The sequence below is a fragment of the Cyprinodon tularosa genome, unplaced genomic scaffold (genome assembly GCF_016077235.1).
Source record: "Cyprinodon tularosa strain WSP-4 unplaced genomic scaffold, ASM1607723v1 ctg22, whole genome shotgun sequence".
NCBI classification, from domain to species: Eukaryota; Metazoa; Chordata; class Actinopteri; order Cyprinodontiformes; family Cyprinodontidae; genus Cyprinodon; species Cyprinodon tularosa.
In genome coordinates, this window is record NW_024038821.1 from 1,269,177 (window position 1) to 1,296,970 (window position 27,794).

The 27,794-nt window shown below is 38.1% G+C and overlaps 1 protein-coding gene across 1 annotated transcript; it reads right to left on the reverse strand.

The window, feature by feature from the left end:
• Nucleotides 1–314: 314 nt before the first annotated feature.
• mut (methylmalonyl CoA mutase) lies at nt 315–27,794 on the reverse strand. The gene is made up of 13 exons (XM_038286080.1): nt 27,713–27,794; nt 26,436–26,868; nt 24,813–25,180; nt 24,572–24,729; nt 20,678–20,849; nt 20,338–20,586; nt 20,128–20,239; nt 12,455–12,570; nt 6,215–6,330; nt 4,361–4,492; nt 4,137–4,284; nt 2,394–2,561; nt 315–686 (listed from the first exon to the last, which is right to left on the reverse strand). The coding sequence occupies exons 2-13, from the start codon at nt 26,830–26,832 to the stop codon at nt 558–560; spliced, it is 2,265 nt and encodes a 754-aa protein (XP_038142008.1). The 5' UTR covers nt 26,833–26,868; nt 27,713–27,794; the 3' UTR covers nt 315–557.

Sequence of the window (27,794 nt, forward strand, 5' to 3'; positions counted from 1 at the left end):
CTTCAGCTTCATAAAGATGCACTAATTTGTTTGTCTAACTAAATCATGATACATTCAATAAAAACCATAGAAATGAGGTACTCTCCATGACAGCACACTTTCAAAGTTTATTTGAAGCAACCTGTTCAATCAAAATGTAAATCACCAGTAGAAAAATCCCACCTCAAACCCATTAAACATTGTTTTCATTGATGCTCTTTTAAACTATTTTAACCACTACATGCAGATTTAAGAAATAAAATACACATTGACCTTTGACACAAAGAGTGTTTACTGTGATGGAAGCAGGACAGATAAAACAGAAGGACACTTTATTTCAGTTTCTATCTACAAGTTGATTTTTAATTACATCCTGCTTAGAAATGGAAGGAAAATTACATTCATAGCAGGTCTACATCTGTCAGGACACGATGAGTATTTATTCCCCTCATTTTAGAAATATCCACGATGTGAAGAGGATCTACTTAACACATCCATCCACCAGGAGGGGAGAGAAATTCAGATGAAAAGAATTCAACTTTTACGATACTGTAACACAAAGGTTAAATCAAACTGTTTTACATGGCGTGTCGAATTTTCTCCAGGCTCTTCTCTATATTGTCAATAACTTCCACAGCAGCTTGAGGAATCCTGGTTCCTGGACCAAATATAGCGCAGACGCCACTCTGGTAGAGGAATTCATAGTCCTACAAACACAGAGAGGTAAGACACAACTCAGAGTTGGCATCTTTAACATGCAACAGCAGATTTTAAAATGTAGGAAAGCCACAGCAATGTAAAACCCTAAACATAATTTTCACATTCTTGCAATGAAAACCTTTATCGACTTACATTGGAAATATTCAGAAATCTGAACTTAGAAACCTGTAAATGTCTTTTTTTTAGCATAAAGACTGTTTAAAGGATTAGCAAACAAGTCTGAGTTTTTAAAAACTGGCAGCAAAATTAACTCAAAATGCAGTGATTAATAAACTATTCAGAAATAAACTTCTTCCTTCAGTCTATTTCACAGCTTTATAGTACATAAAAACACAACTACACTGATGATAAAACTCGAAACGTCCATTGACTTTAATAAAAGGGAATAAAAGAAAGTAATCCAAAGGAGAATGGCCTCTGCTGAAGAAAAATGTAAATAACAGACAACAAAACAAAGATATTTGAGGCTTGAAGTTATGAAACAATGAAATAAAAAAATAAACTAATAGATGTTAAAGGAATAGTACACCCAAAACATGATTAGCCTTCATTTTCTACTCACCCCCATGCTGAACAACACTCTGGAGTACTTTTTTGATATCTCAAATGCATCTGGAGATCTGGGAGGCTTCTTGCTGACTGCTGACATTCAAATAATGGAGGTCTATTGTGCCCGAGACAGAAAGGTCCATAAAAGTCCACAAAAAACGTGTCAATATTCCTCCATACTGCTCGTCCAATGTATTCCAAGTGTCCTGAGTGGGTAGCATCCAGAATTTACTCGAAACGAAGTCATTTAGAATGTTTTTAGAGCATAAACAGTAGTGTATAGGATTTCCTGAAAGTGCGCGCCGGCGCGTTCATGACGCTACGGAAACCGCGGCAGACCAAGCCAGATGAAAGTGCGCATTCAGCTCGGCAAAGAACTCATGCTCTTCCTCAACACTGAAGTCCTCAGACATTTTTCTTTCGTTGTTTCTTTCTTTGCACAGGTAAACAGCACATTTCTTCTTCTACGCTTGCATTATCGGCAGAGCAGACGCTGAATGCGCACTTTCATCTGGTTTGGTCTGCCGCGGTTTCCGTAGCGGCATGAACTCGCCGGCGCGCGCTTTCAGGAAATCCTATACACTACTGTTTATGCTCCAAAAACATTCTAAATGACTTCGTTTCGAGTAAATTCTGGATGCTACCCACTCAGGACACTTGGAATACATTGGAAGAGCAGTATGGAGGAATATTGACACGTTTTTTGTGGACTTTTATGGACCTTTCTGACTCGGGCACCATAGACCTCCATTATTTGAATGTCAGCAGACAGCAAGAAGCCTCCCAGATCTCCAGATGCATTTGAGATATCAAAAAAGTACTCCAGAGTTTTGTTCAGCATGGGGGTGAGTAGAAAATGAAGGCTAATCATGTTTTGGGTGTACTATTCCTTTAAGGAATCCAAGAAAGCTTTATGAATTTATACGTTTTTTAACAAAAGCTGCAGTTTCAACATCACATTCACAGGTGAAAGTTGAATTAATTTAGGATTTCTAACCTCATTTAAAAAGGTAGGTAGACACTTATCCTAATAGTTTACTGATCAGTAAAGCCCTGAAGCTGCAGGCATTTTTAATAGATTAATGCTATGACTCACACAAAAGAGGTTAAAGTTATAACGCAGTGTAAAGTCACTCAGAAGTTACCTGTGGTGGGATCACTCCTCCACAGATAACAAGGATATCTGGCCTGTTGAGCTTGCGTAGCTCTTTGATGAGTTCTGGGACCAGCGTCTTGTGTCCCGCTGCCAGCGTGCTGACCCCAACACAGTGAACATCAGCATCTACGGCCTGCTGGGCCACCTCCCGCGGGGTCTGTTGGAAACACAAGCTCGCAACTCAGAAATATAACAAACACAAAAAGCAATAAACCAGCACCACAAAACATCAATAAAGGATTTATTTTTTATATATCTTTCTTAGCAGCTAATATTTTCCCTCACATGTCCCTGTATATGTCTCCAGAGGGTGAGAGAAACCAAGAGGCATCAAACAGAAAAACAGCTCCTGAGAGGAGGTGAGCTGAGAGCAAACCCATCATCTGACGTTCTTTTCATTCTGACAGCGACACGCGGAAATACGATGAGCGGCGAGAAGTGCCTGAATAATAAGATGGATGTCAGGAAATAAAAATTTGTAAAGCTTTTTAATTCAGCCTCAGGGCTGAAGAGAAAGTGATTCAATGTTTATCCAATATTTGGCAATTTATTGGTGACCAGGCTTTTATTTGACCTTTTTTATGATCTGCTTTTATGTTGGAGGTGAGGGAAGAAGGGAACTACTGTAAAAGAGGAAACTGTGTTCTCCCTCCCTCCTTAGATTGGTTGCTGATTGCTTTCTCCTACTGTAATGATGTAAGGTCTGCCCAGTGGTACCACTCCAGAGACCATGTGGAAGATGAAGAGGAAGTGGGGGCGGACCCCAAACCCTCCTGCAGTGTTTGTGGCAGAAAAATGGCTCACTTGTCCATGTGAGAAAAGCACAGGGTTCTGGTTAAAGTCCTAGTCAAGTCTGGCTAACTTCAGATGATTATATATGATGGTGCGACAAAAAGAGCTCTTACCTGTCAAGCCTCTCAAACATGCACACATGGCATGTAAATTAGAGGCTGCTCTAGCTTTTTATATTGTCCGTCATTTTGACAGACAAGGTCAAAAACAATCCTGCCATAGTCTATTCTTATCCCTTACTTTGTTTTTATGATAATTAAATAACTTCAAGCAATCTGAAGATGCTATATCTATAAATACGTGTGACTTTTTCTCTGAAAGTGATCCCAGTAATAGCATAAAAATATAAACAAATCCAATGACTACACTATAAAAATAAATTATATTCTAACAGCTTCCTCCGTACCTTAAAGCGCACCTGTTTGTGCATCGTTAAATGTCTCAAGTTGCATTCCTAAAGAGGCTTCAACCCAATTAGCAAATCTGTGAAAATGTGGCCAAAGAAGGTAATAAGGAAGTCAGCAATGACTGGCATCTGCAGAACATCTGGTTAAAAAACAGCTAATTATTACTCCACACGCCACCGATTGGTCAGGGTGCGAAAGTGACAGATGGCTTTCAGATTTATCTATTATCTTTAAAATAAATAATAAAACATTAAATACAGAACATACAAGGTTAACTCTACTCCTGATGCACATATCTAATAGTTGTCATGGAGACTTCGGGCTTCTTGCCAATCTTTGCTGCAGTTCTTTAGTAGTGAGCTTTAGAAGTTCTTTTAAATTCCACCTGATTGTGTGAGGTGGTACAACAAACATGGCTGCCATATTCAAACTCCAGGAAAACTCTTTCCATCCATGCCTGCTTGTCCCTGCAGGGTCGCCGTTACGTGGTGCACCATGGACAGGAGGACGCCTGTCAAGTCTGAATCACTGACCTGAAATAGTGGCCCGATGTCAACATCAAATCCCAAGTCGGCAAAGCCGGTGGCGATGACTTTGGCACCCCTGTCGTGTCCATCCTGTCCCATCTTCGCCACCAGTAGCCGTGGGTTCCTGCCCTCGTGTCTCTTAAACTCTGTAACTCTAATGTAAGAGAATGACCTGTCAATCAACCATAAACATTACTAAGGCCAAAAAGAGAAGTGGGGTTATTTTCTACCTATTGTTGGCCACAGCGATCTCCTCATGCTCTCCAAACTCGCTGAGGTAAGCCCCGCTCACCATCCTGGTGCTGGCCTTGTGCTCTCCAAACACTTTCTTCATTGCATCAGTTATTTCACCAACAGAGCATCTATACAAAAGAAACACAATGAACAGGGTTCAGCATGGTTTCACATCCCCGCTGCCTCTGAAATTAAAATAAATACATTTTCAATAAAGAAAAACCTTTTTTACAAGAGGATTTTTGTATTTCATTTGAATTATGTCTGGAGAAATGCCTTCAATCAGAGGGTTATATAATAGAGTTTTAGAGAATCAAAGCAATAATACAAAGAGGGTAAGGAGGCCTGTAAAAATCTAAAAAACACTAAATAAATACTTCCTTGTATACAGCTTCACATTTCATCATCATGATTGGTTAAATATGATGCATCCAGTTGATTCTTTTAATCTGAAAGTGTTTTACTGTAATCTGCCTTCGAAGCTCAGTTAAATATTTTTAGATAATAAAATAATACAAATTTAATTATTTTAATGATGAGCAGAGTGGATAAGGGGTTAATAAACCTAATACTGTAAAAACGTGGAATAAGCTGAGTTTTGTCAAACCCCTGCTTTAAACCATCAGTCGGAGGTGTCTGACTCAAAGTTTTGTTTTTCTGTGAAATATTAATTACTGTTTTGGTCCTGCATCTGGCTCCCAATAAAAAGAAATAATTAGTTTATGTTAAAAAAAAAAATAAATAAAGCATTGAAATTATCAGACAGCAAATTTCATTAAAATCCATCAGGAAATAATATAAAAGTAATAATAAGCAGAACGTTATTTATCAATATAAAACCAAATTTCATTGTAACGTTGATTGAAGAGGAGATTAAACCATAAAAATAGCTTCTGAAGAAAATACATAAATAAAAAAACAGCAGAGCTGAGGGCGACCCCACAGATTAAAGAGCAGGAAATTCCTTTTACAGACAAACATTCTGTCCTGTAAATATGGAAAATCAGTCCCCCAGAGTCTGAAAAAAAGAGATGATGTTTAAGCCCACTGAGGTAAACACTGTGATCAGCAGGGTCAAATGCTGCACTGGGGTCAAGTAAATCATTTCTAGAACAACTCCATCATCTGCAGCAATCAAAACATAATTATACACATATAAAGGTGCAGTCACAGAAGAATGGGACTCTTAAAGAAACGGATCAACAATCTGAGACTAGCCAGCACAGATCTGATATATCTAAATCTTTTTTTTTTATATTATTAATCTATAAACAGGAGCTTTAAAACTATCCCCTTTTCCTTATTTTTGTTTTGTAAGTGGAGTAAAAAGCCCTTTTTTATTCCCACTGACCCACAAAAAAGGTTCACAATATAACATTTCCACACTGGTATTCACAAACTCCTACACACTTTTCAAGCACTACTGTATATGAAATTATTACCAGCTAGATGATTGCATCTGAAGATAGTTTTCATACATTCATTTAGACATCCAGTGTAAAAATTTGTCCATAAAATGATAACTGGGAATGTTTAAAAGGTGATGATTCGAGGTGACTTTGATCAGTTGGTTCATTATCAGCCAGATGACAGAACCGGTGAAGAATTATTACAAGGTTTAAGTACCTCTCATTCACAGCCTCTAAAGAAAAGATGTGAATAACTTTACTTTATAAGAGTAAGAGTGCCAGTCATTCAGTGTAAGACCATCACACTTGCTGAAATTACACACGCAGGAAAAATTAATATATATATATATATATATATAGTATATAGTGCAAGAAAGATGTGCTGCATGTGAATGTGACTTGAAGCAGAAATAAAGATTGTTCTGGTGGAGGAGCTCTGACCTGGCTCGTGCTGCCTCCACAGCCAGGGCCAGGAGGTTGCCCTCCCTTGATCGGGAGCACTCTTCAATAGCCGTCAGACACTTCTTTGCCACTTCAGGATCACGACTCTGTCTCACCTGAATAAGTTATAAGGGTGAAATACACAGAGAAATTACAGAAACTGCTATTCTCTATAGAATATATAAATCATTAAGTTCATTTGTGTTATTTAACATTTACATTACATTATTTTAAAATAAAATTTCTATGTCGAAAAGCACATTTTCAATTTCTAATCACTAACATGGTAAAGGCTGACATGAAAGGCAAGCTAAATACACAGTTTTATAACGAAATAATGAAAGTATGAATGTAGTTTCTAAAAAGATCCCTGAGATGGAGAGTTTGACTCTGCTGTTAACTGATCGTACAAACAAAATCACAACACTTGTTGTAACATAGACAAAGAGTCAAACAAAATGTTAACTTTAAAATGTATAAATTGTTAAATTAATGAAATGTACTCTTATGTCTTGAAAATATCTTCAAGTAATTCAACTAAAGCTATTCAAATAACCAGAAAAATCATAAACATTCATTTTAATATGTTAAAATAGTATATTGTATGTTTTATATTGTATATAGCTATAGATTCTGTATTCTGTGTGTGTATATATATATATAAATATAAATATATATATATAAAATTTGTCTGCATTTGTCAAATTCCTTTTAAGTGCAAACCAACTTCACAATAAACTTCATTCAGATTGTATTTTTTGTTTTTTTTAATAAGGCTGGGCAATATGACTTAATCTAATCTCCCATTTTCCTACCAAATCCAATTAATAGACTTTTTTCCCCTCACTTTAATGTCATAATAAAAATAACTACAGACATATTGTTTTTAAAAGCAATCATCCCCTCTGGGGGGTGACCTTCATCTAAAGCTGTCCATCCTGCTTATAAAACAATTAGGTTTCAGAGCAAAAGGTGAAAACATACTCAATGTTGGCAGCTAGAGACATCACAGATTGAGTTAATTTATATGAGTATATATATATATATATATATATATATATATATATATATATATATATATATATATATATATATATATATATATAAGAACAGTATCATAGGACTTTTGAAAATCCCAATCTTCCAAAAAATTATATCGAAATGCACAAAAAAAAATTATTATTGATATTATTGATTAATCAACCAGCTCTGAAATACACACTATTTTGCCTGCTAAAATGTACAGAATCCCTTAGTCTTTTTAAATGAATGGAAAAGTTCATTTGAACTTCATAGAAGACACTTCAGCAGTGGTCATTGATTAAATATGATGATGTAAGGATGGATGGACAGAAGAAAGGATGAACAGCTGGGAGGACAAACTGATGACTGGACAGATTAATAGACCAATTTATTGTTGCTTGAGAAAAGACTTTCCACTAGGGCTGGGCAATTAATTGCATTTACAATATAACTGTAATTTAACAAAACGCAATTTCCAAATTGTACAGGCACTGATTTTTAATCACACTATAATTAAGAAGAGTATGACACTAAATTTCTCCCACCATCCCTTTAGGTGGTGATTAAACACTTGAAGTTTGTTGCCACACAGAAGGGTAGAGAGATTTGAAGAGAGCAGAAGATCCATGCACAGAAGTAGAAGTAAAAACACTTTTTCATACAATGGTTACAGTAAAGTCGGGTAACAATGGACTATGGGAAAGCAAGCTTTCAAAAACCGAAACCTGGGGTTGAAACATCCGCAAGCTCGGGATAAGTTCAAAGGAAAATCTAAATAAAATCGCAGTTTTGGTCAAAAATAATCGCAATTTAGATTTTCAGCCCTACTTTCCACTCATACATTTCGCCAACTATTTGTCAGATTGTTGGTTTACTGAATAACCCAATGACCCAATGGGCGGCAGGTTGAATGGACAAAGACAACTTCAAATTCTCTTTTATCGAGACTAAGAAGGAAGCTGTTAAATCAATGTTTAAATTAACTCCTATGATTTACATTAGTTTCAGTTCATGAGACCTTGTTTAACTGGGTTGAAACAAAACAATGGTGGAAGAGTGACTGTATTGGTTGCTGCAGATGTCTCTGCGTCATGTCATCTGCTGTGCTCTTTGCTCAGATAGCTGCTGGAGGTGCAGAAAACTGAGACACAACAGATACATTTTAAGGCAATCCTAGCAAAGCACGTGATTTAGAAAATGGTAGAAATATATTTTCCTGTGGATTTGGTCTGAAGATTTACTAGAACCAATATGAAATATTTGACTAAATATATAACAAGTTATATAAGTAATAAAAAATAGGGAACAAGAGAGAAACCCTGATCAAAACAGACCTTATATTTATTAAAGGTTTAGATGGTAAAGGGTACAATTTTAATGATTTAGTTCTAGACATAACAGTTAAAGAACAAACTTCACATGAAGGAAATACCAAGTTAAACTGCACAGTGAAAAGACTTAAAAATGTATTATATAATTAGATGGAAGTAGGTGGGAATAAAACTTGTTCAAATGAACCCACGAGTACAATCTTTATTGTCATTTCTTTTTCCAATTACCAACACTCCATATTTTCTTTACATGTTTTTGTCCATGAATATTTCTTTCTATTATTTATACCCAGCATTGCTGTGATACAAAACAGCAATTGACAGTCAATTCGTACACTAAAGAGAGGAATGTTAGTTTGGTTTTTCTTTTGAATTGCTGTTGGTTAAAATGATTATCATATTCTAGGACTTTAAAGAAGTATTTCTGCAGGGCAATCAGTTTATGCTCTGAATTCAAAACTCATCTGTTTCAAGCATATAGCTCAGAGCGCAGACTGGTCACCCCCGGCCAAGCAGTGCCCACTTTTTTCTTCCCAATCTTTCTAAATAATATATCTTATTGGAAAAAAAAAGGAAATTTTCTCCCAGTGGGTGAAGGTCAGCATCACAATGTCATGAAAAAATAGGACAACCTTGCCCTGACCATGTTTTTCTCACATATACATTAATATTCAATGTTAATTGTAAGACTACTGAAAAAATCAAGTAATACAAATTAACAATAAACCCTACATAAAAAAAGATTGTTTTTTCTGTAAATAAAATAAAAAATGCAACTTCTTTAGAGAAATAAATCATGACTCTACCTAAAAAGGCAATAATTGCACACAGCCTTATAACACATTTGATTAGAAAACATTATTACTCACAATTATTTATGAGATTTACTCTATAAAACCAGAAAAAAAGAAGTCCAATGTGCTTTTGAGTCTGACTACTAAGGCTGTCTTCCTAAGCTGGTTCCAACTGAAAGCAGAGTGTAGGATGCTAAAAACAGGGGACCTATAGGAGGCCCTGAAATTTAGAACAACGACAATCACTTAAAGTCATAGGGAAGTCATATTTAAACTTCAAATCATTCTGGTTTAAACATGTATGTAAATGTACTCTTTATCAGACTATATTGTCCCAAAATTAGAAGATTTCTACTTTTAAAAAAATCGTGTCTTAAAATCTGTGTTTTTTTTTCGTTATTTCATGCAGGCCAGTTAGTTATACGTCAGCTCTACACCTAAATTCTGCCAATAATATATCAATCGTCATCTTGATTCATATGACGCAGCTAATATACGGTTCAAATAAGAATCATTTTCTTTACCATTGAGTTACCTCCCAGTGTTCACGGGGATGGACGTCTGTGTCTTCAGCAGGCGTAGAGCTAACAGAACTGGCAGCGTTGCGAGGCAAGGGCTCAAAGATGTACAGCTGTAAGCCTTCTACACTAAAACCAAGCTTCTGCCGCCCTAGCAAAATGTATGACGGAGGAGACTCATCCACGACCTCCGACACAAAATTCTCCTCCTCTTGCATGTTTCCGCCGTCCATAGCGTCCTTGACAGTGTCGTGCTACTTGGACCCAATGTAATTTCCCATTGGGAACCTACCAGCACTAAGTTGCTAACTGCTTAGCAAGATGCTTCCAAGACACCGGCCACAACCAAACTTGCTTGCAAACCTTCCGCCACAACAATCCTGCCCCCTTGATAATTGACCGATCACATTCACTTTATTCACTCATGTAAAGTCAGGCACCACTTGGGAGAATTTGGAAATGCAACGGTTGGAACAGCCACATTCCTTCGACTTTAGGGAATCACTTTCCTATAACTGAATTATATAGATGACGGAATAGATGTTTGTCATACAGCCGATGCAACCTTCTAGGAAAAGAATCTCATAGGAACTTTGTAAAACAGACATGGAAGTGTCATGGTTTGGGGACGTTTTGCTACATCGGGGCCAGTAGTGTTTCTAATCATAGAAAGCAGTTTGAACTCTACTGTGTATCAGGGGCTTGGAGAAAATGTAATGTACAAATAACCTAGAAAAAAACACCACTAAGGTTGAGAATTAAGCTATACAGGACAAATGTTTATTTCCGGGTGAATCATCAGAATAACTGGTCCTCCTAACTTTCAAATATTCTGGTGATATGTTTAAGTAAGGCTGACCTATGTGCTTGTCTCGTTAGCTATCTTTTTCTGCACATGCACACTTTCAGGCGTATATCTGTGGTGAGCTACAGATTCAGCCAGTCATTGAAGCTCGCCTTTCTCACCATGGTTCTTTGAAAATGCCGAATGAGAATTCTTGAAAGAGAAAAAGTGTCTACGAAGTGTATAAGAAGAAAAGAAAGGCTCCAGAAGAGGCATATATATCGTGGGATTTATTATGGGATTTGCTGTCACAGTGGCCCGCTGTAACTAAGAGACAGTGGCGACTAATAACAAAGATGGCGCAGGCACCGCACAGTGGAGGAGGAGCTATGTGACCAAATGAGGGGGAAAAAGTAGTGAACGTTAAGTAAACGGACTCATTTTTTTTTTTTTTTTTTTGGAGAGGGCGGGTCTTTAATCGTTATCAGAAAGGTTTTTTTTTTACCAGCCAAAATGTTTTTTTTACACGTAAAATAAAGGTTAAAAACTCTTCTACAGAGTTTTTACATTACAGTGGTGCCGGGTTATTAACTTTATATCATTTCAAACATGTAGAAGCACAATGCTCCACTTATCTGGATCAAACTTTATAAAAGTGCTGAAAGCATGAAACCTATTTGTTCTGAACAGACTTTGATTGTAAAAGTTAAACTATTAACTGAGGTTTCATTAATTTATTGGTTTCATTCATTTAGTTTTGTGGTCAAACTGTTTTATTTGCTTTGCTTTTTCTATTTCATGTGCTTTTGTTTTACTTAAGGACTTTGAATTGTACAGAACTACGCTACATAAATAACTTGCCTTGTCATTTATGACAAGACCTATAATAATGACATAATAGCAACTGTATTTTGCCTGATGTGACCAGCATTCCATAGAATGGAAAATTATAGAAATACAAAAATACAATCAGCCAATCACCTCACTGATTAGGGTTGATCTATTTAGTTGACACCCAGCTGTACATGTAATTAACTGTTTGCTTGTCAATGTTTGTATCCAGGTTACATTATGTAAATGGTGACAACAATGTAAAGCAGAATCCAAACCATATTTCATTGTAATATCAAGGTAAAAAGCCCTTTTATAGAGTTTAGACTGAATCCTCAAAGAGGAGGAGGAGGAGGAGCTGAAATCCTCAACTTTCTCTATCAGTGCAGAAACTGGGGTTTCTAAGAGGTCTGGTCTGATCTCTCTTTCTCTGAGCCAAACATATCTCAACAGAGTATTTCCTTTGTTGTGGCGTCAAACACCAGCAAGTTGCGAACCTTGCCATCCCTTCCCACTGTGTATTTTTAATCTCTTTTAAATCATCCTCCTCATCTTTCTTTGTCTAATTGTTTTGTTCCCGGGCCCCCGCCAGTTCAGATATATTTCACTGGGCTGTTCAGACTGCAGTCAGATTCCCAAAGATCAGACCTGTATCAGAATTAAAACCACATACAAATGTGGCCCAGATCAGATTTGAAACAGTCAGATTACTGTTTAGGACTTGGTCTGTTGACCCAGTCATGAAAGAATCTAACCTGAGTCACTTTAAGGCAAACTAAAGTGTATTAAGGTCTCATTTGTCTTCAGTGTGAACGTAGCTTTAGAAGCGATGACAAAAAAAAAAAATTCTGTTTGTTGCCTTTCATACAGTTTCTTACGTTTACCCCCCATATAAAGCCTGTCTAAGTAGTACAATCCTCTCACCAGCACAGCATTTTTAAATTCATTGTTGGACTGACCTTTTTCAGCTTCTCAATCTGCTTCTGACGAACAACAGTATTATCTATTGCGAGCACCTCCACGGTCTCCTCCTTCTCCAGACGGTACTTGTTCACACCAACAATGACTTCTGTCCCTGAACAAAGAAGAACCAGAGAAGGATTTCATGTGAAGAAACCATAACAAGCTATTTTTTGATGGTAAATAACTTATTGCTTTATGTTCAAAATGAGCATGAAGGAACTCTGGGAGAATATATATTTTTTGGATATTACACAAACATAAAATATTAGAGCACTTTGGTGCGTCTATTTGTTTCATAGCCAGGTACGGGGAAAATATCTCAAATTTTCTACAATGCTTTATAACTGCTAATGCCAAACCTGGTCTTCGAGGATGGCTGGCCTACAGGTTTTCAGTGTTGCTCTGCTTCAGATTAGCAGATTCTGATAATTGGAGTTCAGCAGAAGCCTGCGAATCAGCTATGAATAAAACTAAGCTGTGCTGAAGCAGGGAAACCTGCAGGACAGCGACCATCGAGGACCAACTTATGACATTCCTGATTTATACTAACCTTCCTATCAAAATTAAAGGTTTTTAAAAGTAAACAATGCAATTATCTTGGGCTACATTCACACAAAGACAAATAAAAGTAAGAATTTACCTGAAACCAATGACGATATGTGTATATATATATATGTGTATATATAAAAGTTTGGGGTCACCCAAACAATTTTGTGTTTTCCTGAATAAGTCATGCTTATTCACCACCATACGTTGTGAAATGAATAGAAAATAGAGTCAAGACATTGACAAGGTTAGAAATATTGATTTTTATTTGAAATAAAAAATGTTTACATCAAACTTTGCTTTCGTCAAAGAATCCTCCATTTGCAGCAATTACAGCATTGCAGGGCTTTGGCATTCTAACTGTTAATTTGTTGAGGTAATCTGGAGAAATTGCACCCCACGCTTCCAGAAGCAGCTCCCACAGGTTGGATTGGTTGGATGGGCACTTCTTGCGTACCATACAGTCAAGCTGCTCCCACAACAGCTCAATGGGGTTCAGATCTGACAACTGCACCGGCCATTACCACTAGAATACCAGCTGTCTGCTTCTGCTCTAAATAGTTCTTGCACAATCTGGAGGTGTGTTTAGGGTCATTGTGCTCCAATCAAGCGCTGAGTATGGCATGGCATTACAAAATGGAGTGATAGCCTTCCTTATTCAGAATCCCTTTTACCCTGTAAAAATCTCTCACCTTACCAGCACCAAAGCAACCCCAGACCATCACATTACCTCCACCATGCTTAACAGATGGCGTCAGGCATTCTTCCAGCATCTTTTCATTTGGACTGCGTCTTACAAATGTTCTTCTTTGTGATCCAAACACCTCAAACATGGATTCATCCGTCCACAACACATTTTTCCAGTCTTCCTCTGTCTAATGTCTGTGTTTTTTTTTCCTATCTTAATCTTTTTCTTTTATTGGCCAGTCTCAGATATGGCTGTTTCTTCTGCCCTGAAGCCCAGAATCCCGCAGCCACCTTTTAACTGTAGATGTTGACCATGGTGTTTTGTGGGTACTATTTAATGAAGATGTCAGTTGGGGACCTGTGAGGCCTCTGTTTCTCAAACTAGAGAGTCTAATGTACTTATCTTCTTGCTCAGTTGTGCAACGCGGCCTCCCACTTCTTTTTCTACTCCGGTTAGAGCCTGTTTGTGCTGTCCACTGAAGGGAGTAGTACACACAGTTGTAGGAAATCTTCAATTTCTAAGCAATTTCTCGCATGATTAGCCTTAATTTCTAAGAACAAGAATAGACTGTCCAGTTTCAGATGAAAGTTCTCTTTTTCTGGCCATTTTGAGCCTTTAATTGACCCCACAAATGTGATGCTCCAGAAACTCAATCTGCTCAAAGGAAGGTCAGTTTTGTAGCTTCTGTAACGAGCTAAACTGTTTTCAGATGTGTGAACATGATTGCACAAGTTTTTTTCCAATCATCAATTAGCCTTCTGAGCCAATGACCAAACACATCCTACCATTAGAACACTGGAGTGATAGTTGCTGGAAATGGACCTCTATACACCTATGTAGATATTGCACCAAAAACCAGACATTTGCAGCTAGAATAGTCATTTACCACATTAGAAATGTATAGAGTGTATTTCTTTAAAGTTAAGACTAGTTTAAAGCTATCTTCATTGAAAAGTACAGTGCTTTTCCTTCAAAAATAAGGACATTTCAATGTGACCCCAAACTTTTGAACGATAGTATATATATATATATATATATATATATATATATATATATATATATATATATAAATAAATATATATATATATATATATATATATATATATATATATATATATATCAGTGTGTGTTTGTGAGTGTGAACTGAATGACTTTAAAAAAAATTTGATTAAGTTATGATATCAAAAAACATTTTACAATGAAGTCTCACAGCAGTAAATCTAAAGGCATCGAAAGGCGATCAGAATTCAAGGTCATTCAAAGCAGAGAATGAGTGTAAGAAACGACAAGGTGAGTCAGAAAACCCAATGAATAGTAAGGCCTGCCTACATCAAGCTGGACACTGACATAGAGAAAGACATTTGCCTGCAGAGCAGAGCAGAACCTTGAACTGAGTCTCAGTTAATAATACCTACATTACGCCGCCCACGGCCTGCCTCAGCTCATCTCACAATGCGGCAGAGATACAATCATGCCATGATATGGTGTTGTATAATTTTTGTTTTGAAATGTAGCTGAGCGACCTTGTATGTGTTGTTCAAGTAATTAATGACTGAAAAATATATCTTACAGAATAAATTATCTTTAATAGGAAGCATCTAGAAAACCTTTTTTTATTTTTTCTGTAGCAGTCCAACATAAAGTGCTTTATTATTGTGAATAGGAAGAAAAATAACTCATATTTTTAAAACTTTAAAAGTTTAGAGTTAAAAGTTTTAATTTGGCTGTACACCTCAAATAATGAGAATATGAGCCAGAGAGGAAAAACATGCAGACTAGTGTTATTTGTGTAATTATTTGTGTAATCTGAAGAAGGTACCAAAAGGAAAGCCATAAGAAGTGTTGTTTGTTGTCATGTATAGCCCAATATAACATACACTGCTGCCCAAGACCCCACATGCCGGATCAATGTAATTATACTTTGAATTAACATAATCAGACAAGCCTTAACTCACTTTAGCTATGAGTCACTTTTATTTTGACATATAGTGGGATCCTGTGAAAAACAGGGAGCAGCATGAAGAGGCCAACTTCCCAAACAGACCGACAATGGTCGCTAAATCCTATTATTTTGAGTTTAAAATGCAAACAAATGACACAAACCTAATTTTATTTTTAATGAAATAAAACAATAATATATGTTTCAAAAGGCTTAAGCATAAAAAATAATTTCCTGGTCAAAAGCAGAGGTGTATTAAATGTGACGTCTGGACCTGCTTGTTTGAACAGAGCAGCTTCATTCATGGCTTCATGATAGAAAAGGCCACATAGAGATCTCACTCAACTCTCGGGAATCATGATCTGTATTTGGTTTTCAAAGCATGTCAGCACAGAAAAAGTATTTTCAGCAGATATGCTGAAGCAAAATGGAAACAGTCAATCGAAGCAGCTTTGTTGCTACTGACAACCAGAACTCTTCCAGCATGCATGCAGAGAAAACTGTCTACTGTGGGTTTAGAGGAGAGATTGAGCAGGATGTCCTGCAGCTCTGATGACAGGTAGTGTGCGGTGAAGGTGGTGAAAGGCCTATTCAATCACTCTTTTCTTGCGAGTCATTATTTGGGAAGTACTTATTGAAACTTTTAAGCTGGTTCCTGAGGTGAGAGGCAATAATTAGTTTCATAGTTTGAATGGTTATGTCATTAACTCTCCATAAAGACCTCAAGCTCCCGGAACATTTCAACACTTACCCCATCCACTCCCACGGCTTTCTTTTAAATACTGTGACCTTACGGACAGGTCTGTTGTTGCTGTTTTAGTAAAGCCTACTTAAGGCCAACACTAACCCGTTTTGAGTAATAATATGCCTGTATGAGACCAACTGCTCGCCATCCTTCTAATGTCCAGTCGGAAGCTACATTAATTTTGCACATTACATTCTTCCAAAATAATTTGGCAACCACAAGAAATCATTTTGTGACCTTAATTGGGGTCAGGACCCCAAATTTGAGAGTGGTGATGTGGAAGGGCAGCAATTGGTAGAAAAGGCTCTGGTGAGATGGGAAAAAAAAAAACATTTTGGTAAAAATGTGGGTATAGTATTGTCAGCATTACGCTGCAGAGGAGTTAATCTAGTTGCACTCAATTCACAGAATTAAAACATGTCAGACTAAAATTATACCCATGCCCTCAAAGACTTGTGAAAGAAAGGCAAAAGATGAGCTACGAACTGTAGCTGATGTACATGTTTTAGTTTGAAATAATCTGCTTGTGACGTTCGTGGATTGTAGGCTGATACATAAGAACATGATCATGTTTGCTGTAATCACAATATATAATGTTATAACTATTTATTTGTATTATACAGCTGCAGATAAGTATTTAAACACCTGTCTATTAGCTAGAATTCTGACATTCAAAGACCTGTTAGTCTGCCTTCAATATGTCTACCTCTTCTTCATTTATTATCTTAAATTAGATGCATCTGTTTAAGGTTGCTAGCTGCATAAAGTCACCTGTCCACCCCATACAATCAGTAAGAATCCAACTACTAACATGACCAAGACCAAAGCGCTCTCCAAAGACACTAGAGAAAAAATTGTAAACCTCCCCAAGGCTGGCTCTCGGGAATCATGATCTGTATTTGGTTTTCAATGCATGTCAGCACAGAAAAAGTATTTTCAGCAGATATGCGGAAGCAAATGGAAACAGTCGACCAGTTGCAGCTTTGTTGCTACTGACAAGCAGAACTCTTCCAGCAGGCATGCAGAGAAAACGGTCTACTGTGGGATCAGAGGAGAAATTGAGCAGGATGTCCTGCAGCTCTGATGACAGGTAGTGTGCGGTGAAGGTGGTGAAAGACCTATTCAATCACAATTTTCTTGCGAGTCATTATTTGGGAAGTACTTATTGAAACTTTTAAGCTGGTTCCTGAGGTGAGAGGCAATAATTAGTTTCATAGTTTGAATGGTCATGTCGTTAACTCTCCATAAAGACCTCAAGCTCCAGGAACATTTCAACACTTACCCCATCCACTCCCACAGCTTTCTTTTAAATACTGTGACCTTAACGGACAGGTTTGTTGTTGTTGTTTTAGTGAACATTAACCGTTTTGAGTAATAAAATGCCTGTATGAGACCAACTGCTTGCCCTCCTAATATTTGGTCGGAGGCTACATTAATTTTGCACATTACATTTTTCCAAAATGATTTGGCAACCAAAAGAAATCATTTTGTGACCTCAATTGGGGTCAGGACCCCATGGTTGAGAGTGGTGATGTGGAGGGGCAGGGTTTAGAAGAAAAGGCTCTGGTGAGATGGACATGGGACAGGGCGACTGCACTCTATTAAGGAGAGGATGACCAAGGTCAGGGATTGGGAGATTTTGGGGAACAACCTCCTTCCCTCAGTTAGAGCATTGAAGATGGGTCGAGGCTGAGCCTTCCAACATGACAATGACCCAAAGCACATGGCCAGGATAATGAAGTAGTGGCTTTGGAAGCATATCAAGGTTCCGGCATGGCCTAACCAGTTTCCAGACCTAAATGCATCTTTGGAGGGAGCTCAAACTCCATGTTTCCCAGCAACAGCTCAGAAACCTGACTGATCTAGAGAAGATCTGTGTGGAGGAGTGGGCCAAAATCCCTCCTATAGTGTGTGCAAACCTAGTGAAAAACTACAGGAAATGTTATACCTCTGGAATGGCAAACAAAAGAAGAGCATGAAACGGGCCTTGAAAGTCAGCCCGAAACCGACCCGAGTCCGAAAGAACCAGGCCCGTGCCCGACCCGGCCCGTTATGATTGACAGCTTCGTAGAGCCCGACCCGTTTGCAGCCCGACATTTTTCAATTGTGCGCATTAAGGGCTAATCTCCGTTTCACTTCTGTAACATCCATTTTGCATTCATTTGCATTCATCGCGTATAGATCGAACGTTATCACATGATCATTTATTTGCCGCGCATATAACGGTTTAAAGCCCGAGCCCGGCCCGGCCCGAATGAAATAATAAAAAGTACAGCCCGAACCCGCCCAAACCCGGCAGGACCTCTCGGGTCCCGTCGGGTTCGGGCTAATATTCCCTGCTCTAAACAAAAGCACTTTTTTGGGGTTTTTTTTTTAGATAATGTCTCTCACACTGACATGAACCTACAATGACAATTTCAGATCCCTCCATGATTTCTAAGTGGGAGATCATGCAAAATAGCAGGGTGTTCACATACTTAAGTGTTAAATAATTAAACCTAATAAAATTTCTAAATCATGTAATATTGTACAACTAAGCTATCATGTTTAAAAAATTCCCACCCAGACAGATATATGTCAATAAGGTAGTTGTGCATCATCTTTTTAATTTCTTTACATCAGGGCCTGATGTGTTTTTTAGATTTTTAGCCTACTTTACGTTGTTAATCAGGTTCTATATAAGTGATTTGGTATTTCTACATCTCTGGCTAAAATTGAGCCTAGGCCTTGCAAAAAAATAACATGTTTTAATACATTGAAGTTAGATTTTGAGAAATGTCCTAGGTCGAATGGGTAGCCTCAGCAGGAAATGAAATTGTGCTCATGGTCCCCTTGCCTCCTGTTCAATTGAAGAATGTTACAAAAGTTTCAAAAAACTTTTAGGAGGAAGCACAGGAGATCCCATCTGGAGCATCATAAATTATTTAGATGTCTTTATGCAAAAGCCCTGCAGAATTAAAAGTTTAAGAGCATGTCAGGGGGAATTACAGTACAGGGAAGCATTTGATGCCAGAGCAAAACTTTAAATTTGGGTTTTTAAGCAGGCAAAGGCAATGGCGACCCAAACAAATGCTGACTGAATTTGATTCCAGGATCCTTTTTAATAATTTGTCGACAGCTGTTTATTAAGAGTTTAGTTGTGAATTTTTGCTTAAATAAAAATTATAAATATGAGGAAGAGCTGACATTGAATTTTTTTATATTTTTTTCTAATGTTAAAAGCCATTAAAATGCCTCAAAAAGCTAAATAGATGGTGCTTCGTTCCAGAGTATGAATCAAACCTTCAGCAGAGTCATAGGAAGAAAAAAGCTTTTTAGAACAAAACCACAAAGTTTAGGGTTAAAGGTTTTGCCTAAGAACATCTAAATGAGTCTGACTCATTTCCACGCTGGTAACTGATGTTGAAATGAAAGCTGGGATCACGCTGAAGGCTTGCAAACAGGAACATTATTTAATAACTACAAAAGTGGCTCACTGTCAGTGTTTCTTTCTGGTCTGCTTCCAGCCCTTTCCCATTAATAATAAAAACGTTCATGTGAAAACAGGAATAAAAAAGAAGCCTTGCATGAAAGATTTGAAAAACAAGTTAATGTTGCTTTACACTTTAAACCTTGAAACTTTAACTTCTGCAATTTGCACGATCATAAACTATAGATCAGTTAGTTTTCATAGTAGCCCTGCAGCTTAAACTCAGATCTATGAGGGGCTGTTAGGAAAAAAAGGTTAAAAGATGATGCATCAGTGCAGTACCTGAGTCAATGCGGGCCTGTCTCCGTGCTGCACATTCCTCTATACGAAGTTTTGGGATGCCCTCTGCCACCGCTCTGGCCATGCCTCCCATCTCTTCTATCTCTTTAATAAACTACAGAAAGTAACACAAGCCACTGATCAGTGGGTAGCAAAACAATAAATATATATAAGACACAACTTATAGATCGGATCTTATCATCTCCGTGATACCTTCAAAGCTGTATTATAAACATCATCTGTGAGCGCCTCCATCATGAACGAGCCCCCCCAGGGATCTGCGACTTTAGGGATGCCTGATTCTTCCTGGATGATGATCTGGGTGTTCCTGGCGATCCGAGCGCTCTTCACAGTCGGCAAACCCAGGGCTTCATCAAAGGAGTTGGTGTGCAGTGACTGGGTGCCCCCGAACACAGCGGCCATGGCTTCGATCACTGTTCGGATCACGTTGTTGTAGGGGTCCTAAAAATAAGAGCAGGGGAGAGCTGTGATGTTAATCGTTTCTTTGACCTTGTCGCCGCTTCATGCTTGAATCTTGGTTGAATATGTTCACCTGCTCGGTGAGCGACCAGCCTGAAGTCTGGCAGTGGGTGCGCAGGAGGAGAGACTTGGGGTTCTTGGGCTGGAAGTTTTCTTTTATCAGAGTGGCCCATAACCTCCTGGCTGCTCTCAGCTTTGCTATTTCCATGTAGAAATTCATCCCGATTCCCCAGAAGAACGACAACCTGAGAGCAAAAAATAAAAGAAGAAAAATAAAAATAAAAAAAATGCTCAAATTAAGATCAGATAAAGAGATATCTGCAGGAACAACACATCCAAATATTAAAAAGAAAAAAATAACGATGTTCTAAATTTTTAAAAGTATTACCGCTTTAACCTTTCACACAATAGAACCGTAACCTCAATGCATTATAGAGGGACTTTTTTTATGGCACAACACAGTTCGGAGCAAAATGGAGAAGTAGGAAGAAAAGGAAGATTTTTTTACAGTGGCACGCTTATGTCAGCCTCTTATTCTCTGAATAAGATACAGTGCAGCAAATTAACCTTAGAACAAAACACCTCTAATCTCAGAATAAATTCCTCTGTTCATTGAAGGCCACAGAGGTTTCATAGAGAATAATAGTAAACAAACAGCTTATAGGACAGACTGGAAAATGAGACATTTAATGAGAGCAGGAGCGTAAAAGCCTCTAGTAACTCTGGAGGGGGTGCATAGCTCCACTGCTCAGGTGGAAGCAGGACAACCTTTATTTGTTCATCTCAAATATCTGTTTTTTATCAGTTGCAAGAAAAAGAAAATAATTAATTGATGAAGAAAATACAGAAGTGATTCCATGTAGAGTTTTTCTGTAAATCTAGGATGCTGCGGATCCTAAAGAAAATGTCTTAGTGATGAGAAAAGACTGGAGACTATGTTTAAGATTAACTTTAGAGGAGGATTCATAGGCTCCTTCTTTCGGAATGAAATTCAAGTATTTCTACTTTATTCAATCTGACAGATTGAGCAAATGCTTCATTCTGTAGACGTGCAATTGGTAGAGTAACACCCCCTTTTAATAGGGCATAGCTTTAACAGATTATTAACTAAAAGATTTAAATACACTTACTTTGTTCACAGCAATTATTTCGGATGCAAGCCTTGGAAATCAAAGGAAATCAAACTATTTCAACTACAACTTTAACCTTTAAAAAGCCCTGCAGCATGGATGAAGTCAAGGTTAGATAAGTGGAAAATCTGATTGTGGTTTAAGAAAAAGAAAAAAATGACATAAGAGATAAGAATGAGAAGAAAATAATCCATTACATAGAACTTGGTGGCTGTGCGGTGATTCGAAGAAGCTGTCTTTAAGAGCTGCTTCTGAAGTCTCTATAAAAGGAGAAAGGTCAAGCAACAGACCGGGCTCTGACTGAGGAGATTCGTCTAAATTAAATGTACCTGAAAGTCTCCCATTGCTTCGATGGAAGAAAAGACAGCAGCACTCACACACTGACAGGAGATTACAGGGTTACAATGCTTGACAGGTGAAAAATCTGATTAGCTTGAAATGGCTTCAGCCATCTGCCTTCTACAATGACTTAGAAGCTATTAGGAGGCAGCTTTTGTGAAGCTTGTATGTGCTTTGTTTGTTAGCAATCAAACAAAGATCTACATTGATTGTGGTTTGAAGAAAACACTGAATATCTCCTTATTGATTTGCAGCTTCTGGCTGCTTCATGTCATTTGTCGTCCTGAATATTACATTATTTTACAGATAAACAGAAATAAAGAAATGAAAATAATTTGGCTTCATCTTCCTGTTGGATATTTATTTTAGAGAGATTCTGATGTAAAATCCCATCAAGCTTCTTTACAGTCGGTATGTTTCTGCCACTAATGAATAACAGCAATGATGATAATGATAAATATTATTCTTAGGATGCTTTATAGAAATATCTCAGACTTATATTCAACTTTATCCCTTGGGATTACTCCTTCAGGGAAATTCTTGGATATCTCAAAGTGCATTGAACCAAAGTACAAAATGCAAAAAAGGTAAATTAGAAGATTCATTATCAATCATTGTATGAACCTTGGATAAAACAAGAAAAATGCAACTTTGTTTAAACTTTAAACATGTGTAAATACATCTTGTAAAGATGAGACCACCTGATCTTATCTGTCCACCGCTTGCAAAGGTAAGGCCTCCCAACTTGTTAAATAAGCATGTTTCCCAGCATGTGGCACTTACAATTCAGGTCAACTCCCAGAAAAGATTTATAAAATCACAGAAAGAAGAAAAATGGAGGGATTAAAGCAAAAAAAAAAAAACAGGCAAGAAACTCCCTGTTTTTCCTCCAAGCTCAGGTCCTCTACCAGAGGCCTGGGAGCTTGAGGGTTCTGCACAGTCTCTTTGCTGTTCCTAGAACTGCACCCTTCTGGACTGAGATGTCTGACGTATTTCCAGGGATCTGCTGTAAAAACTTCTCCAGTTTGGGGGTCACTGCCCCGAGGTCCCCAATGACTATGGGCACCACTGATGCCTTGACCTTCCTGGTTTTCTCCAGCTCTTCTCTGAGCCCCTAGTATTTCTCTAGTTTATCATGTTCATTTTTCCTGATGTTGCAGTCACTTGGTATTGCTACATCAACCACAACTGCTTTCCTCTGCTTTTTGTCCACCATCACAATGTCCGGTTGGTTTGCCATTACAATTCGGTCCGTCTGTATCTGGAAGTCCCACAGGATCTTGGCTCGATCATTCTCTACCACCTTTGGGGGTGTTTCCCACTTTGACCTTAGGGTTTCCAGCCCACACTCTGCACAGATGTTCCTGTCCAGCCAGATTGCATGAATGATTGAATATTAAATTTGACTTTTGGAAATCCAATACCATAAATGTCCAGAAGATGGCAAAAGTTCATCTATATCTATACACGGTCAGTTAGTGACGCTGGTACATCAGCTGCTGCCGTAGCTCCCGGCAAACCAGTAGTGTGTGTGACCGCACGAACAGCAGCTTGATGACCAGGGTCTAATTCATGTTAGCGTAGCACCTTTTTGCTGCTGGATGTGTAAATAAGCTTCCTGGAGCACAGCATGCTGGAGTTCATGAACTGCATTGTGCCCACTCCATGCAATTCCGTTTTCTCTATCGCCCTTTTCTCCAAACACAAAGTTACTTTTATTTATTTTTTGACTCTTTACACGTCTCTCCGTTAAATGGAGCCGTAAACAGCGCAAGGTGACTTTCTGTGAAAAACTTCAGCACTGTACCACAATCAAGAAACAAGAGGAGGAGGTACACACTTTCCTAAGACCCGCCCCCTTCATTTTCTGTTTGGCTAATAGTGTTAGTTTCAGAGCATGCCTTTGCCAACATTGGGATTTCGATTGTCTTTTTGTATTTATTAACCTAATTTTCGAGTGGGTTCTTTTTAACCCACGGGCTATGAGCCGGAAATCCGGTCCAGGGCTGTAATACTATAATCCATGAAACTGGTTTGAACAATTTTGGAGATTGTATTTTTAACCATAACACTTTGCTGAGCCTCTGACCTTTACAGGGGGCCATATTTAGCCCTATGGATGGTCTATATCTGGACAATCAAAACTCCCCAAAAATGTTATTAGCCAGCAGGACTTTTCATTAAACAGGGGAGTTTTCATCTCCCTTTTTTATTAAAGAACTCAGCTTCTCATCTGACAGTGTATTAAGCAAACTTTTAGAGTGAGCTGGAATATGAAGGTGATTTTAGTGTTAGTGTAGTGTTGAGAGGCATTATTTAATCAGATTTAAAAAAATGTCATCCTTAGTTAACCAAATATGGCTTTATTTTATTTACTTTTTCCTCTTTGTATTAAAATGCTGTACTCTCAAATAAATACTTGATTTTAAATCCATGTCCTGTCAAAGTTGGGACAAAATTTAAAGACACTTACTAGAACTGCTAATCAGGTTACACACCTTGGTGCAAACTCGTCGATGGTTAGGCCCGCTTTCAGACCCGTCCGGCAGTACTCCAGCCCATTAGCAATGGTGTAAGCTACTTCTAAAATAGCATCTGCTCCGGCCTCTTGAAGGTGATAGCCACTGATGGATATGGAGTTGAACTTTGGCATGTGCTGTGAACAGAGAAAATCATAATGTGGAATTACTAACAGCCTTAAAGTTGCAGCAGGCTGCTTTGCTTCCCTGTGCTTCATACCTTAGAGGTATATGCAAAGATGTCTGCAATGGCGTGCATGGATGGTTCCGGAGGGAATATGTAGGTGTTGCGCACCATGAACTCCTTTAAAATATCATTCTGAATGGTGCCAGTTAATTTTTCTTTTGGCACTCCCTGTTCCTCCCCGGTGACGATGAACATGGCCAACACTGGGATAACGGCTCCATTCATTGTCATTGAGACAGACATCTTCTCCAGGGGGATTCCGTCAAAGAGCATCTTCATGTCCTCCACCGTGTCTATGGCCACTCCAGCCATTCCCACATCCCCGTGGACTCTGGGATTGTCTGAGTCGTAGCCACGGTGGGTCGGGAGGTCAAACGCCACAGAGAGACCCTGCTGACCAGCTGAAATGGAACAGACACCAGGAATTATAAAAAGGAAGAGAAAAGGAGACGGCTGGAATGCTCCTGCTTGGTAAATGCCACAAATAAAACACTGCATTTTATTAGGATATTAAAGGATAAGCCAATAATATAATATATTACCCTCAAATTGAAGAATAAGTTTAGTTTGTTTAATTTCTGACATTAAGAGAAAATAATATATGTTAAATATTTGGTTTAAATTGTAACTGAGGGCGCCTTCAAACCATTAGCTTGAATCCAAACAGATTCCGCTTATAAGACGACTTTCTGCACAAACAACGCAGACGTCACGCTGCCTGCCGTGCAGCAGACCTTACAGTAACATCATGTCAAACTATGTTGATCAAAACACTAATCTCCAGTCTCTTCGGGGGCCCCTCTGGTGAACATTTCAGCTCAATCAAATCACAAACTTAAGAGGCTTTTTGCCCAGACCTAAACACTGCAGAGGCTTGGCAACACCTAGCTGAAGCTATGACTAGGAGCAAGTCTTTGCTCACAGCGACATGTTTATGTTTGCTTAAATCAGCCACAACACTTTGGACTTTTAAGACTAAATCAATTTGAAAAATATCATCAGCAATATTGAATAATAATTTCTTTTTCCTTTAGTTACAGCAGGTGAATTGTTTTTTTCCATCCATGTGATTCGTGATTCCTTTCTTTACGTTCCTCCTGCTGAAGACATTTAAATAACTCAGTTCTTGTAAAATATTCAGATTATATTCCTTTAAAAAAATAAGTTTTCAGTGATTTTGTTGGTTATCCGGCCTCTGTACTCATCTCATGTACAGAAAAGTTTTCTCAGATAATTTAATTGGTATTTTTCCTTGTATCTGGCTAAAAATAAGCAGACAGCATGTCCACTGCATTTTAATTTAGTCAGATGGCTACATCTGATCTAATGCCCTCCAACAACATTGACCCAGTGCCACGGTAAGCCAAGCACAGCAGAGGCACCGCGCAACCTGCAAGTGATATGGAAGTGATAATTAGTGCTTTGGGTCAGAGATTTTTGTTTAGCTTTTTTTAAACCAATTGTGGCAAACTCTTGTCCACATGTATGCTAATCTTATGTGCTCCTAAAGCTTTGTAAAACACCCTTTGAAAAACCATGCAAAGCATAATGCATATAGAAATAAATATATAACAGAAAAATGCATAAATCTTGTTGCCTTAATTGCCTTAAAACTTAAATTACATATTTAGTATAGAATGGGTAAAGTAGATCTACCTTTAATGTTATCTTTATAAAACTTGTTGCTCTCCTCCACAGTGCTGAAGCCAGCATACTGCCTGATTGTCCAAGGTCTGTATGTGTACATGGTGGGATAGGGCCCTCTAGTGTATGGAAAGACTCCAGGCAGTTCATCAGCACGTCCCTCTGAATCAGACTTCCTGTACACCGGCTTAATGTTGATTCCCTCAGGTGTGCGCCAGATCAGATCTTCAGGGTTCTTCCCCTTAAGCTGTTTCTTAGCCAGGTCGGCCCACTCAGGGTCCAGCTTGACCTCATCTTGACATAACACTGAGGTGTGAATCTGCAAGCGGTGTTGTTGAGTTGAGGACACACGGGCCCCAACCAGGTGGCGGAGAGCCAGGGCTGCACATGCTCTTTGTGCAGACAACATCGTGACGGCTGGCTCAGTCACAGACACATGGACAACCTTAAGGACCACACAGGAGCGGGAAATTATTGAGCAGATGCATGAAGTATAATTTTCCTTGTACTGTATAATTTGTTTAATCAAAAGCTCATGTAGAGCTGACCGGTTTAAGATCATCCCATTAATTCTGTCAGACAAAGAGATCATAAGTTAATAAATACAAAACAAAAAACATTTTTAAAGGTGAACAAAGCTATAAAGCCCATCCTGTCCTAGAATTTAAAAAATGAATACTGTCCACAACTAAGAAGGAGTCTTTTGCATCTGTAGAGGAATTCAGCCATATTGGAGTTTCATGACGTAATGTCTGATTTATAAACAATCTGTTTCTCAAACAAAACATTTTGGCAAATGTTGTCTTTATATAAAATCCAGATCACTCTTATTGGTTTCTAAAGAAGCACACAGCTAACAGAATCCTAATATATAGGGTTAATTAATGCATTAAAACATTTTTAATACTTTTGATTATTCAGTATGTGTGCAGATATGTCACTCTGAACAGCTCGTAAAAAGCGCATCTCTTAATGTCAACAGTAAAGACTAAATAAATTAACCAGCTAGCTAGATTGCATCAGTATAATACCTACAACTGAATAGCACACTGCTTACTAAAGTATACAATTCAATGTTTCTACTTTGTTTTTGTTTTTTACCCAGGAGGCAAAGCAAACTGTTAGCTTTGTGCTAAATGCTACATCCAGTTATCTAACAGTACACATTAACGCTCTTCGCGTCAGTTTTAACAGCAGGACGCAAACTGCTAGACAAAACTAAGCAATTTTCTACACTTCTCTGTTTAGCTTTGCACATTTAACAGAAGTTTTACGAACAAGTTTCTGACCTTGTAGTTTGTTGTGCTTTCTGGCTCAAGCTAACGGAAGGCGTGTTTCCTGATGTCCAATGAAACGTCACTATACTCAGCC